Below are 17193 nucleotides of genomic sequence, written 5' to 3' on the forward strand. Positions count from 1 at the left end.
ATACTATTCGAGGTGCAGTATATATAACTAATAATAACAGTAATTCAAGTTTGAAAAATATAGTCACGCTAAAAAAGGAAAAAAATGATGGTGTACATGATAATAATTATCAAGTCACACGACATACAGGTACCTTATTCTGTTGTTTATTAGTTATAACTTATATTATAAATATTATATATTATTATTATAATACCATGATGGCGGTTATATAATATAATGTATTTATGTGTATATATGCACAGTCGTATATCTAAAAGTTAATTTTTCTATTACCTCTATAGTAGTGCAGTATATTTCCGCTCCTAAACAAAATTAGGAACTAGGAAATCGTCATTTTTGATTTTAAGTTTTTTAAATTATTTGTTTGATATTACTTATTATTAGTGTACTGGTCGGAGTTAATAAATAATAAACATTAAAAAATCACGAAATATATTAGTAAAAACAATGTTTTATAGAAATAAATTATGATTTTTGTTTTTCATAAGCATAAAAACAAGTTATATCAATGTTATTCAATTATTAATTTATGAAAAAAAAATAGTTTAACATTAACGATCGTAGTAAAATAAGTGACACACATTATATGCTACTTTTAAAACATAATAATGTTGGATATACTCGTAGGTAGACTTTTCCATCTTTTTTGCATCTACTAAATAGCTTCAATAAAATCTATATTTTTCTATAAATTGTATAGTTAAATATGCCATATAAACACTATATATTATCATAGAATTATAAAATTTGCTCTAAAAACTGAAAATGTTGAAATATACTCCTAAAATATAATATTTTATTTAAATAAAATTTTATTAAGTAATCAAAACAAAAACGATGAATATAAGATCACACAAAGAAATTAAATACCACCAATAACTCGAAAAAATTCCTTAATTTGAAATATTATTTGATGAAGATAAATCAGTATTTGTAGTAAGTTTATAATATTACTTATATATTTAATAAGCTTATATTTGGTAATATTTTTTTTATTTGTTTTATATAGATACTTAAAATGCCAACTTATTTAATGTTACCATTAGAGACTCATCTTGAGCGTATTTTACTTGCATGCTTAAATACATAAGTAATTATATAAAATAATTTACAGAATAAAGCGTATAGTATATAATAATTAATTAAATTTGATTTAACTAATATTTTAGTAATATTTATAAATAACATTCTTTGTTTGTTATTTTAATCATTTGTATTTTGTATAATATGACTTCAATAATATAAAATATGTGTATCTAAATTTTGTTCTGTCCTAAATAAATAAAATAAATGTTAGACATATTATAATGAAATATAGATTGTTATTTACCTATTATTCTACTAATTTATTATTTTATCTTGAATTCACATTTTGACGTATTAGATCTTTTTAATTTTGGAATTTTAACATTGCGCATACGTATAAGGAAAAAGTAAATAATTTCCAAAAAGCTTAATATGCTTGCTCCAACAAATAATGTAAAAGATCCTCCCAATGAAACTGTAAAATACATCTTAATAAATAAATTTTGAAAAATAGAAGTTAACATTAATTTATTGTCGTTTTTTTTTACATATTGTGGAGTTATGACATACAAAAGGTTTATTAAGATAATTAAATAGCTGTTAAATAAAGCCGAGTGTCAAGCTAGATAATAATTTAATCAAAAAATTCTATTCATTAATCAATAATGAAAATAATTGTACATTAAATGATCTATACACGAATTAGGTAAAATGAAATGTTAATACTAAATATCAATTATTTATTTAAATAGTAAAATGCATTTATGTTTCAAATTTCTTTATTGTGGCTATACTAGCATTTATCATTTAACAATTATCATACTTCCTAGTTCATAATGATATATAATAAAATAATCTTAAACATTTGATTTAACTACATTTTAACACCTTTACCTAAGATGTCTAATCTTCCTCTAACGACATTTCGTTTAAGCCGCTCTGCTGGTAAATGGTCCATCATTAATTGTATAATTGATTCATTTTCATTAGTTCTATAAAATTAAATAATTTAATGTTTTGTTTTTGAAATTTGTAAGAAAACTTACTTAAATGATTCAACTGTTATAATATTTATTTCAGGTTCAATACAGGAGGGTACACAAAGACATTCTAAACCCGGACGTTTACTTTCCTTCCTTTTTAACACCGATAATTCTGCATAATGTGTATTTAAACACATAAGTCCATTAATATCACATTGTTCACTTGCTTCTATAAAAATTCCATATTATTTTGTTTATTATTATAATTATATATTTTTTTATTTTATATTATTTTTAGGAAAACATACTACTGTTAGGCATTAAATGAGAAGTACAATTACACATCTCTAGTTGCTTTCTACGACGACAGTCTACAATGCAAGAACTATAACTGTATTTTGAACTGACAACTAGTTCATTCTCTAATGGAAATCTGCATCTAAACTTGTATAAAAATATTGTAACATTACTATCACATTTTATTAAAATAACAAATCATTAAATCAAATTATATTTTTTTATGAATAAATGAATATAGTTCAATGGCGTATTTTTTTTTTTTTTTTTTTACTGTCTTGCGGAAGCTGTAATTATGAGTTAAATTCCATTATTATGAGTATTATGACTATAAAATAGTACATATTCGCCTATCATGCGTTGATAATTTCATTATTTTGTAATGCCTTGTTTTTTCAACTTTGGTTAGAAACTTGATTGAGGTAATGAGGTCGAGTATGGGACAAGATCGCTTAGTTGGATTGGCTTTATTAAATATTCATAGACATGACATTCAAATAGATGAGATCATTTTATATCTTTGCTGTCACGAAAAATGAGATATAGAGTTTATATTATAATTATTTTGTGACTACCTATGACTATAGACAGACTATATTATATTAAAATTTAAACTCCTGATCATTTATTTTGGATCATAATTGAACAAGTTTGAACAAGTATCTAAAACCTTAACCAATTAAAAAAAAATAAACTATTGTATTCAAATTTCCTTATATTTTAACAGCTGAGAGATTTTCGTATTTTGCCCCCCCCCCCCCCCCATGAAAAATTATTTCAAATATGCCACAGTTTAGTTATATCAATTTATTTGTTATACAAATTATATTTATTTATCGACTTTAAATGTAGCAAAATGTATGTTTATTATAAGTTTTTCAAATACTTATAAATAGATGTTATAGTGATTAAATATCATAGGAAAAATTTTCTCACCTGCGTTTTGTAATGCTAACCAATTTGACTTCGTCTTCATTTTCAATGTCTTTAATAACAAACTTATGTCGATTAAAAATACCCATCATGGCAGGTAAAATGTCATTACTTATTGAATTATAATATGGTACGTCTACTACTGAGTGAATAAAAACCTATGCACAATGTACATACTAAAGAATAAGATGATTGTAAAACACATAAAGGTGATATAGATTAACTTTTAAGTATTTACTAAAATTTAGATTCGCAAAACTCATACTAATACCAGAACTACGGCTATGTCAAAAATAATAGAGATACAATAATAATAATTATTAAAACCCTGTATTTTCAAATTTTGTAAATACAATGCATAGCATAAAGTATTAAGTTTTACAATGTTTTAGTATAACGATTTGGTTGGTATGAACAGTCATTAATCATTATAATTGGCATAATATAAATTTGAATCACCTGACTAGGCGATGACAATTTTATGAGTAAATTGCTTGGACCAGTTTCCCGGTTTGAATACATGTTAATGTAATCATCAGAATCTGGCCTGTAATAATTAATTCGTACATTAAAAATTACAATATTTTAATGGGTATGTTAGTTTTTCATTTATAACTACATATTTACATGGCCATATTATGTGCCATACTAACGATTCGTTTTCCATTGTAAGTGTGTAGCAAATTCCTAGTTCTGTTTCAGTAAGAACAAAATGCTTACAACAATCAAACTCACGATTGTCTTTCCAAATGCAATTTAAAAACACTTCATCGCAAGTACTTCTCGTCTGAATAAAAATTGAATACATATATTTTATTAACTATTCGAAATACTTATAGGTATAATATGATATATTGATATAACAATTTTTGTTTAGTTATTCGTGTGCAAATAATTATTTAAAAACAACGACCACTCACAGACATAACTATTTTACTGAAATTATTTTTCGGGCAATTATATTGTCCAGTCATACAAAATTCATTAATATTATTTGAATTAATTTTTCCTTCGAAGTAAGTTATCTCTTTTACAATCTCGTCCAAATTGAAACTCCTATTGTTACCAAAAATCCTAAACTCAATATCAATAACTTTGTTAAATAAAATTAGTACAACTGTCAGTACTTGACTCAGGACAACCCCGATTGAGTAGTACAACTACATTTTCAGATAGTTAATCGTACTATAGGTCGCATAATGCGGTAACCACTTTTTTACGGTTTTTTTTTTACATAATTACATTATATTGGTCTGTATTACGAGTTTAAAGATATAATAATGATAATTTTTGGTTAAGGATAGCAAATTCTGATTATATTAGTTATAATATTTAGTTAGAAAGTAACGAAAATTGTAAGCCATCTATTATATTTTATTTCCAAGTAGTCAAGCACCGACAACTATTTATTGTAAATAAATAATATATTATTATTATATTATACTTAATACTTATTGACTATTGCATGTACTATAGGATATGATAATAATAAATAATCAATGGTGAAGCGGTTGAAAATTAAAATCTATTTAACTTGTTTGCCAATTTCTCAATGTTATCAACGTTATTCTTTTCGCATACGCTGACCGCAGGAAAAGTCGTTTGAAACTCCAACGAGCTGGTTTCCACTACGAAACTAATAGCGTTCGTCTGATACGATTCCCAGGAGTTCATCATCAACAACGCGGAACCAAACCAACTCAGAATACAACAAATTAACCAAAACAACCTGTTTGTAATAAAATTCTATTATTTTATGATAAGAATCAAATTATTTGTATTAATATTGGACTATTATCCTTAACAGTTAATACTTAAATAGTTAAATAATTACAAGTGGAAAAAATGATTCTCAATCAACAAAAAAGTTTGTAGGTATTTCTACAGAACATTCAAGATGGTTAAAAACTAATTTGAAAATTTGACCCTTAAGTATATTTAAAAGTTTTAAATAGTTTTAATAAATTCACTATTAAAAGGCAGAATGAGGGTGATTAATCTTGTATATTATGAAGTTTATGATAGAAAAACGAAATATATAATTTATTATCTGTTTAATAGCTCTAATTTGGCTAGGTATACTTGAATTATTAATTCTAGACAGAAGATTAAATTGTAAATAAAATATAATGACAAAGTAATTTTTTTTTAATGTATATGTACGTATATATGCATGAAATTGGTGTACCAAAAGGTAATAATTTATTATTTTTCGATTTTTAGCATTTTTACCGTTTCAGGCTTTTATTCATAATTTTATATTATATACTTAGTACTCGTACACCAAGAATATTATTCAATAATACCAATAAATATCAATTAAATCTTAAAACTAATCTGTAATATTATATCTGTTCAATTATAAGGATATAGGATTATATATTTCTACCAATATTATCATTACTTCTCAGTTCTTATACAATTTTGGCCTTTGATACATAATAATATATTACATTAAATCTACTCATAGGCTGTAGCGTATACATATAGTGTGGTATATGCCAATAGGACACATATTAGAATAAACAATAAACAACATAAATACTAGACAATAATTATAGAATTTAGGTCAATGAAGCAAATTAACGGAGACAATAAATGTATTAGATATTTAAGAGAAAATCTATCGGAATGTGAACAAGGGATTCTTAGTCTTACCGAAAGTCACGGTACGGAAAGTACTGTTATCAGAGGACGAATTTATATGTGCTTGAATAAAGATATACCATTGAAATTATAATTTGTTTGTGTTTATTTAAATTTTAAAGTATGTATATGTTTCACGTTAGTACGTATACAACAATAAGTATATGGTATACTCACCTTTCCGTCCAGTGACCTTTGACGTTGCTCACATAGTGAAGACCGTGTATGGTAGATTGATCGGCAAATTCTTTTAAAATCATATTGCTCCTATTTTCCTATAATGTATTGTGTCAGGACGGTTTTATCGTTATTTATGGTGTGAGATCTATAAATTATAATATATAATATGATCTTACTATATTAAAATCAGTCCTGTCGGTTGTTCGTCATCGAGATAATATTATTATTGAAAAAAATATTAACTCACTTGAGGTCCTGATACTATCAGACTGATAGATACGATCTTTATTAAATATGCAGATTGCATAGATATTGTACGGTAAACCAGACCAATACTGTTCGCGGTGCTGTATCTATACCTAATATACCTAATAATAACAGTAATTCAAGTTTGAAAAATAGTCACGCTAAAAAAAGGAAAAAAAATGATGGTATACGTGATAATAATTAATAAGTCACACGACATGCAGGTACCTTATCGTGTTGTAGATATACTATAGCACCCCCCCCCCCCCCACCGAAAAACTAACGATGTTTTGTCATCATTTAAAAGCATTATAAATGTATCCAGTATTGACTTGATCTACTGCCCACCAAAATTTCAAACACTATTTGCGCCTATGGGTATATTTCCACCTCTGAACAAACTTAGGAACTAGGAAATTGTTATTTTTGATTTTAAGTTTTTTAAATTATTTGTTTGATATTACTTATTATTGTAGTGGCCGGAGTTAATAAGTATTATAAAATCACGAAATATGTTCTTAAAAACACTTAATGAGCGGTAAAATATGCTGGTAAAAACCATGTTTTACATAAAAAAAATTATGATCTTTGTTTTTTTAATAAGTAGTGGCCCGGTTTTATATGGAATAAAAATCTATAAAATATGCAGATTTATATCATAAATATGCAAAATGATTTTTTTACAAATTAACAAACTACGGTTTTGATAAAAAATATTACATAAATATATTATGTATAAAAATGTTTAAAAAAAAAAAAATGCGAAATAAAATTTTTAATGACATTGTGTAAGTATAAAAGTATTATAAATTAATTAAAGTATTATATTTTATTATTATTATTATTATTATTACTATTTTAAAATTCAAAATAACATTATTTTAATGAAATCGTGTTTAAATATTTTATTATAAATGATGTATTATGTTTTATATAAAATTATTATTATTTGACGAGTACTACCTAGCATGAAATTATAAAATTCGATTTAAAGTTTTCGAATACGTATTGTTCAATATATGTGTACATAATATACTGATATCTAATGTGGACGTGTTTGGGTAATAACAAATTTACCACTAGAAAATCCAATATTTGTTGTCAACTTTCGATAACGATGTCGATCACTTAAAGATGTATACATTATTATAATGGGTTATTTATAATCGACAGTAGGTATCTTTACAGACGCAAATTCTATCAAATATGAAAAAAAATGCAAAAAAACAATTAACTATAGAATCTAACATTACGAAACGTTGACATTTATAATCAAAATTGTTTTAGGTAAATTGTAGATTTAAATCCGGGCCCTATAATAATAAGTAAAAAAACAAGTTATATCAATTTTATTAATTATTAATTTATGAAAAAAATAGTTTTAACATTAATAATAATGGTAAGTTACGTGACACAAATAATATGCTACTTTTAATATATAATGTTGGATATCGATAGACTTTTTCATCTTTTTTACATCTACTAAATTGCTTTCATGAAATCTATATTTTTCTAGAAAATGTTAAGTGAAATAAGCCATAATTAACACTAAATATTACCTTAGAATTATACAATTTTTTATAAAAACTGTACAATGTTGAAATAAATGAAATAAACTCCTAAATAATAATCGTTCAAAACTAAAATTGTTTGTATTGTAATAATGTAATTCTCAGAAAAATATACTTCTATCGTTGCGGAATATGAAATAAAAAAATTTATGGTATCATTAAAAAAAATATAAAAAGATAACGCTAATAAAAAAAATCACATCAAAAATGTTGTTTTGTAATAAACTAATAACTTAAAAAAAAAATTAAATAAAATATTTACAAAAACGATAATACTTTTTGAAAAAACAATATTGTATACTTTAAAAAGAATCATGATGTATATTGTATTTTAACTATAACTGTTAAATGTTAAGGTCATACAATTAATATTATTTTAATAATTTAATATGATTATATAATTACCATCTGAATCATCTGATTATTCTGATTTATTTTTATCTATAGTTAATAGTTATGTATAGAAAAATCTGTTAAAAGGAATTATAGGGGTAAAAACCGTATAGTAGTTCTATACGTCTCTGATTTCACAAATTTATTTATGGGGTTGTTGGGCTACACCTCTACCTCTTCAAAAAAAAAAAATGTTTCTAGTTGGGCCAATAATACATGAACACTATGAATAATACCTATAGCTAGTAATTGGTATTATACTTTATGCCTACAATGTAAGCCCTATATATACCTAAAGAGTATACTTATAATTGGAAAATCTTCAATAACGTACTATTAAATCATGTAATAATGTATTATCTTTAATATTAGATTCGTCGGTTTCTACATAGTCACGACCCATTTGTGCGTAATACCTATCTTTCGACTCTCTGTACAAAACGTATTATATATTAAACACGTTTTTGTGTATTAAAATAAAAAAAGCGCACCGTAATAATATAACGCGACTCGAAGGGGCTGTCGGTTGCAGCAGTGAGTAAGTACACCAATTAAACAAACACAATATTTTTAATTTTATAGTTATACATACAATAACTTACCTAAACGTGTATAATATACTCACGATAACTATATTATACACATGAGTACGTTTACGTATACTTAGTGCCCCCCGGTGAACTTTCTCCCAGATTTATATATTTTATACTCACATATGTACCTATTATACTATTTATATGTCTGTAGCTTGTACATTGTACACATTATAAAGCAAACGGTTTGTTTACAATCTCGTTATATGATAAATATATATATGTTGTGTTCGAACGAAAATGTTTTGTTATAGGTATTCGTTATTATAATTACATTAATGAATCCGTGGATAATTGGACCGGTACAATATAACATTGAAAAACAAATAAAATAATATCGGTTAATGAATGCCTACTCACAAAAAATACAAAATATTAAATGTTTATATTAACCATATTATACAGAATGTCCCGTGAGGATTTACCCATTGCAATATCTCTTGAAATAATGGAGATATCATAATAATTATTCTGGTTTTTTAATAAGATTCACAGGTACAAGAACTACAAATATTTCATGTTTTAATTTATATTAATATGTTTTGGTAAAAAACTTAAAAAATATATTTTTATGTATAATTATTTTCAAAAAAATTGAAGATAGCCATTTTGTAGAGATTATTTTTCTGAAAATATTGACGTTTCAAAATTTTAATTTCATTAATCTCCTGATTTTTAATATTTTTTCTAGTTTCAAAAAATATGCGAATTATTTAATACGTTAGTAGTATTATTGCATCAAGCAATGACGCGCGTATTCGTGTGGTCGGCGAACTAATCGGCCGGCTTCTAGAAACTAGAAAAAATAGTAAAAATCAGGAGATTAATGAAATTAAAATTTTGAAACGTCAATATTTTCAGAAAAATAATCTCTACAAAATGGCTATCTTCAATTTTTTGAAAATAATTACATAAAAAAATATATTTTTTAAGTTTTTACCAAAACATTAATATAAATTAAAACATGAAATGCCTATTTGTAGTTATTGTCCCTGTGAATCTTATTAAAAAACCAAAATTATGTAAATCTCTATTATTTCAAGAGGTATCACATTGGGTAAATCCTCACGGGACATCCTGTATATACCTGTATAATGTATTAAATTGAGTTATTACTCACTATATACGTATTTCATCATGTGACTATATATGAGCTAGAAAATAAATATCTGTTATAAGACATGTCAATAATTATTATGATTTATAGTATTAATAATAATAAAATAATCAAAATTTATCATTCACCAATTAATGAGGGTTCTTTTTTATATAATTGAGAAATATATTCTATAAGGATTATTATATTATTTATATTATACATTTTGTTAAATGTAAGTAATCAAAAATAAACGATTAATATAGATCACACAAATGTCTGGGATATATAAATACATTATAATATATCATATATGTGGATGTGTGTGTGTATTATAATAAAATAGAAAAGTGTTCAGGTACATATACAATAATCCATTGTCTAGTTTAAAAAAATATTCTTACTTATCTTGTACACTAAATACACATAGCTTCTATATAAGTTAACAGACTTTAAAACATTATGTGAAATAACTATTGCATAATGTTGGTCGTTGGATATACAAACACAACATTTTGCGAAGTTCATAAAAAACCATAATAATAATTAAGCCACAAATTGTATTAAGAAAAAACAGAAAATAACTGTTATAATATTTTGTATGAAGAAAAACAATTTGGGTTGACACAGTACCGATTAGCTTGTAATTCATATTACTTGCGACACCGGACACACAAGATAAAAATCCGATTTAATAGGGTTTATAATTTCAATTTATCAGCCGTCCATATTATGACAAAAATATCCCAGCGACCGCAATAAGTCATTCACATTCTGGTAACACCGTTTTCCAAAATAAAGCAGCGCGCCAAATCGTGTTGACACGCTCGAAGAAGACCAATGACAGTTTTTCGGGGACTTTGTGAATGTTTCGGAGGTTGATTTTCGATAGATGTGTCCACAATCATAAATCACATGGCCTATAACTGATGGAAAGCTGTCGCACACGAATACACGATGTCCGCGTTACGACGACTGTCTGTCCGACGTCTATTTTCGACCTTAACGGTAATTGTCATTGTCCAAGTACAGATATTATAAGGACGGTCGGCTGAGCTGGCCGACTTAGAGCCGTCACAGGTCCCGAATAGTGTCCGATACAGGATTAGAACGGGACGACGATTCGGACGATTTGGTGACTACAGCGATCATAAGACTACAGTGGATCTGAGAAAATCCGGTGAGTAGGTAATATTCTGCTTACCATGTACGGGCTTTATACTATTGTTTTTCGACAGCTTAAGATAATGTGAAAGAAAAATTAGAGAATTTCTTTAAAATAATGAGCGTCTTACGTTAAATAGATCACTTCATATAAATATATCATAAAATATACTAAGTAATATGTCGACAAATCGTCTTCGCTTAGAATCGTTTTTTGTATGCAGTGATTTATCCATGAATTCAAATGTAACACTTACATTACTGTGATTTACTCATTGAATAGGTACACTCGATACTTACTGTACAGTAGAGTAGTAGAGTAGTTATCTACTTTTTATCTTTTTTATATTTAATTTTTTTTTCGTAGTTTGGGAATTTATAATAAATACTTTTAACAGTGTAACCTTACTTTTTGGCGAATAGGCAATACAACACTCGTTTAAATATAACATCTTGCATGTGCACAAGACGGCGAAAAACATTGATTTTATTAATTTGAATAAAATATGTAAAATATTGTGATACTACGAAAAATGAATTACAAAACATTAAAAAAATTAATATACTTAACTACTTACCTATTACCACTGTTTGTGTTTGTTATATTATTTAGATTTATGTGTTAATTAAAAGAAAGAAAAAAATTTTTATAATTTAAAATTTTATAATAATTATTAATTAGTGTAATATTGATAATTTTCAATCTACAGATAAGTACTTATTACTTAATTACAATATAAATTGCTTTTTTCACAATCAAAATATATTACCTATTTTTATTCGCGTGGTGTATAATATAAGGACGAGTGGTTAGTGGTTTTCATAGAGAATGACGCATTCAAATTCAAAAACTTTTTTCGCGTAGGAAAATATTATGATGATTGTTCGTTACTCGTTAAAGTTTTATATCCGTTTAAATCCATATAAAATGAAATAAGAATATCGAAATACATGATAATTATGAACTTACGTCGTGCGTTTTATGGAGGTTATGTGCAATCTGCATAACAGAACATAAAACGCCCGTAGAAAAGTAAAAAATGATATGCCGTCCGATAATCTATTGCAAGGAATTATTGAGTTTATTGTTTAGTACTTTAATTTAATTTTCTCTCCTTGACCAACATAATGTTATACCTTATTTAGATAACCGATATTTTTTAAACCTGAACTTCGCATAATCGATACACTTACCCAGTGTCGTCACATAGTGCAGTACACAAAATAAAATCGAAAAGTACGAGATTAATGTACGAAAAGTACTACCGCAATATTGAAAAATGGCAAATTTCGATATTTCTAAAATGTTTACCTCGGGGTACACCTCCGGGATTCTCGCAAGTTGTCGTCATAAATCAATTAATTGTTTATCTTTACGGTCACACGACAGTTCATCAATTAATTACAATAACATTATGTTGAAAACGACGGAAAATGAAAATCAAACGAACGACGTGATCCAACGGTTGATGGGAGGAGGGGGGAACGTATAATATTATTTTGGATGTGCGCTCTGTCGGTACGCATCGTCGCCGCTGCCGTCTTCAGTCTTTGGTGTGCCGGCGTCCGTAGAGTAGGAGAACACGCGCGTATCACACGTCCCGTGTCCCCGGTACCGCGGCGAACAGCCCGCCAGTTTTAACTCGTGTGTTGCATCGCGCGCCAAAATTCAATATATTATTATAATAATAATCGAGTGTTTAATTATAAACCGTAACCGCGTGCGCCGTGCGTGTACGTATCGTCGTAATTGTTAATTTTTATTATTATCATAAATAATATTAATAAAACGCATTCTTACCCGAGGTGTCCGCGACCACGTTCCGAGTCCAGTGAAAATTTTTTTTAATTGTTTTTCACCCTCGACGAACGTGAAAAGACGCGAAAAGTGCAAGATCGAAATCTTATCTTGTTCGCCGTGGTCGTTGTCTTCCGACCCAATCTGCAAAGTAGGTCTACATGTATAATATTAATATAGATAAGTATAAATTCGGACATGATTGATTCGCGTATTGCAGTTCCACTTGATTTACGTTAATTTTTGTCAAAACTGCACTTTATAATATAGCGACTACCATATATTTTTTTTTTTATCGATGTGGCTAAATCTACACGTAGCTTAAACTTTCTGAGGATTTGGAGGCTATTTTTCAAATCAATACAAAATGGGTTTGCAAACTTATTTAACGGATTTATAAGAAAAATATATTGAAATTGTCGCGCTCGGCGTATTATAATAATATGTCTGTGTCTAATAGGTATATTATAAACTTGTATTATGTAATGGTATCTAATTTTTTTTTAAATCTACACTTATTATTTTTTAATAATATAAAAATTTAAAAACACCTGCATTTTTTTATGAACGGAAAAAAAGAGTTAGATAAGAAAAAATTATTTTAATAGAAATAATGAAAATATACTTATTAACTATTTTTAATTGGCATATTATTGTGGATCAGTGGAACATTATAGAATTTCTTAACAGTTTGTGTGTAAGTAATTTGCATATTGATACATTAAATTTAAATATAATATTTTGTATTTTTAAAATATTTGGATTATTTTTTCGAATCGTCAATAATATCACTGGAATACGAAATTCTAAAGCAGTTTTTATTTATCAATTTAATACACTATAATTAAATATTTACACAGATTGTCTTCGTAGTTGTACACTTATATCACAAAAAATCAAAAAAACCAGAATAATAAAGAAAAATTAAAAATAAATAATTATGAATATATATAAAAAAAATTACTTCCTTTGTTTACTTTTTGACTTAAATGTTTAAAACCATTAAGTACCTATGCATTTTGTAGCAACGTACGTACGTTATTTGACACATTCGTTAAAGTATTTTTATTAATTACGGGTTTGTTGCGTGGATATTATCATACCCAAATGTGCACCAAAATATGTAATATTATACTGTGATTTACTCAAGAAAAAGTTCATTGGTAAAAAATTTCCGTGGGCGGTTTCTTTTAATTTATATGGGTTATTCGTCATCCGTCACACAAAAACTCGAATTTTATGTACCTATAACAGCCTTGCACCTCATCGTGCTCCGTCACGGGATGAAGTCATTTTCTCGGCGTCGATTATGTGTGAAGGTACGCCGCGGCAGGCGCCTTAATCGCTGACAATTACGTCAAGACGTTTTCGGTTGATATTCTAATCATTGGTAGAAAAATTACATTTAGAGATATACACTGTATAATAATGTTATAATAGTCTATTTACGTCTTCGAGACCGAAAACCGAATACTTAAATATTATATAATATACATAAATAACTACATAATACATATATTTAAAGAGACAATAGTTATTATTTTACACAAAGTGTTATATCGTTTTATTGTTATATGGGTACGTAATTCAATCTGTAATAATTTATTAAATAATAAATAGGTAATTCATTTTCATAACATATAACGATGAATACGAAAAACCGTGTGCAAAATGTACAAATAACGAATTAAAAGACCATTCCACACCTCGATAATACTCATTAAAGTATTAGTCATACGTATACTCGCAGTATACATCCCAGATGATGATAAGTCCCCCGGGTGGCGATCAGAATCGATTTGAATATAATACATACTAATCTAATATAAATAAAAGGTACATTATCGACATTACTATAATACTTTAATAGTCATAAACTCATAACCCATTAGTCAAACAAAAGACTACGAGAACGGAAGTGCGTAGTTGTATAATATAGATACCTACACGTAAATTTATAACGCTGACCGACTTTTTTCCGGAAGTTATCCAACGCCCGGCGCACGCATTTCCTATTTTCTTATGTGCAACCTTACAACCATTTTATTTTTTGCACGGAACTTGTATTAAACAATATATTTATGTTCGACCTTTTTTTTATAATTTCGTTTCTCACGATCGTCACTTAAATATAGTTCAAACTTCGTAAATAGTGTAATTAAAACCTGTTTTTGGTCATTTTTCCTATTATTGTGAACACCTAATTGGTCTTCATTTGAAAATTATTATTAATAATTTTTTTTTTCAATTAGAAATTTTGAATAAACTATGGAACGTGATACATTTCTAGTATATTATACTAATATTAACCTTTAGTTGGGTCAACAATTCTAAATTACGTTTTTATTTACAACTATGTCAACTTATCGAGGCCTATTAAATCTACTCATTATACATTTTTAAAGTATTTTATATATGATATGATATGTGTATCTAATAAGTAAATAATGTGATCTATATATAATGTTAAAATATTAAATAGTTTTAATTCATTATTGATATGAATTGTTTACAAATCATATTTCTTGAATATCTGTACTATTTAAATACCATTTTTAATGTTTTTCTTTTAGTGTCTAGTGGGTTTGTCATCTTTGCCATAAAATTGATGCATGAATAGATCATTGGTATAAATAGGTTAGTGCACACTCCTACGTTACTGTAACTAATTCTATACTGTAGAGTAGGTACTGATTTGATGTTATTAAGTAGCATATACTTTCAATAAATATTAATATTCTTACACTTTTTTAATCTAATTATATTATAAAGTTAAATGAATCATTTAAATAAAAAATTCGTTAGAAAAGTATTTTTTTAATTAAAAACTAAATTTACGTACACATACGGATTTTTTTTAATAAGAAAACATGTGGATACCAACTATGATGGAAGTATAAAAATAATTAACAAATTATGTTAGAATAAAATATTTTTAACTTCATACGAAAGGCCATAATAATTTTTAAATAATATAAAATGAATGTAATTTTATCTTTAGCTTATGTATAATAATTTGACTGTGCCAAATCTAGTATTCGCTGTGTAATTATGTAAATAAATTACAAAAAAATTCAATAAATTCTTATTACTCAATAGTAAATACTCACATTACTTAGTAATTGTCAATAAAATTCAAATGGATATAAGAACGTCGTATATTTCGACGAATATTTCATATTCTCTTTAGATTGCTCAATAGCTACATATACTACTGTACATCAGCAATGAATTAGTTTTATAAAATAAAATCTATGATAGGTACAAAAATATGGGATTCTTGAAATAATTTCAAAAATTAAACTTTAGTGTAGGTAACCGGACCTATACATATTATTTATATTAATTATAATAAATTAATCAACTAGCGCAAAGTAGCTATGTCTACCTACTTATTATAAATTTAATTTTTATTAATCATGTCGATTGCGCATAGTAGACGTCCTATATATAGTATTATTTTATAATTATTCATTATTAATTATTATAAATACATAACAAGATACTTGTTAAGTGTATGTACCAATATAACTACCTATTAATAATAAGGAATTTAAACGTATAATATGTTCATTATATAATTATCTGACTACTGTCTACTTACATTTTTAATCTCAAAACAACTTTGTTCTACTCCAGTTAGTTAAAATATTCTAAACATTCTTGAATTAATAAAAAACAAACCGATGATTTACGTTTAGAAAACTTATAAACATTACACAGCTAAATAATATAATATACCGTAGTGTCGAAGTAAAATACATAGTCACATAGATATCGAGTGTAGAGAAATACCCGACCTCGCGCTTCGCGTCTATACACCGCATGTGCGCCGGATAGGTCCACCGATCGGGTTAATATTGTGTTGGTCACGATTAGGTCAAATGTTAAGTATGGAGCTTCTTATCGAGTACATCACCCGCTTACGGTCGTTCGGATACATACAGCCATACAGGTACCTAAAAAATCTCAAATTGATTTATTGTCACTTGAATATGACCACCAACGGTCGATATGCTCGAGTAATTCAATCCGTGATTGAGATAATAGTTGTGGTGATGAGCGAATAGAATATTGCCACTGAAAATATAAAATATCGATATTTTTTCAATTGTTATTTAATTATACGACATCCATGTTTTCCGATTTATTGATATATAGGTACACAACGGGCATTCTCATAACATGACTATAAATACACTTTTATTATTGATATTATAGTTTAACATATAATAATACACGCGTTATATTGTTATATTATAAA

General features: G+C 26.7%; 2 protein-coding genes across 3 annotated transcripts in view; one reads left to right on the top strand and one right to left on the bottom strand.

Moving 5' to 3' along the window:
• Positions 1-1340: 1340 nt before the first annotated feature.
• On the bottom strand, positions 1341-6338 carry LOC132922533 (sodium channel protein Nach-like). Its single transcript, XM_060986102.1, has 10 exons — positions 6066-6338; positions 4777-4971; positions 4163-4316; positions 3896-4029; positions 3702-3789; positions 3246-3400; positions 2321-2451; positions 2076-2241; positions 1924-2021; positions 1341-1504 (listed from the first exon to the last, which is right to left on the bottom strand). The coding sequence occupies exons 1-10, from the start codon at positions 6146-6148 to the stop codon at positions 1353-1355; spliced, it is 1356 nt and encodes a 451-aa protein (XP_060842085.1). The 5' UTR covers positions 6149-6338; the 3' UTR covers positions 1341-1352.
• Positions 6339-12679: 6341 nt separating this feature from the next.
• Positions 12680-17193, top strand: part of LOC132922453 (integrin alpha-PS2-like) — a 69438-nt gene continuing 64924 nt past the window's right edge. For both annotated transcript variants that reach the window (XM_060985988.1, XM_060985989.1), the window contains exon 1: positions 12680-13080. The gene's annotated coding sequence lies outside the window, so the exon portion shown is untranslated. The remainder of the gene's footprint in view (positions 13081-17193) is intronic.

This window comes from Rhopalosiphum padi, chromosome 2 (assembly GCF_020882245.1).
Source record: "Rhopalosiphum padi isolate XX-2018 chromosome 2, ASM2088224v1, whole genome shotgun sequence".
Classification (NCBI taxonomy): domain Eukaryota; kingdom Metazoa; phylum Arthropoda; class Insecta; order Hemiptera; family Aphididae; genus Rhopalosiphum; species Rhopalosiphum padi.

Coding starts and splice junctions, on each gene's coding strand:
- LOC132922533 (XM_060986102.1), bottom strand. CDS start 6,148: ATGATTTTAAAAGAATTTGCCGATCAATCTACCATACACGGTCTTCAC. Junction 4,972..6,065: donor AAAGGTCACTGGACGGAAAG/GTGAGTATACCA, acceptor TATTACAAACAG/GTTGTTTTGGTTAATTTGTT. Junction 3,790..3,895: donor CTTACAATGGAAAACGAATC/GTTAGTATGGCA, acceptor TAATTATTACAG/GCCAGATTCTGATGATTACA.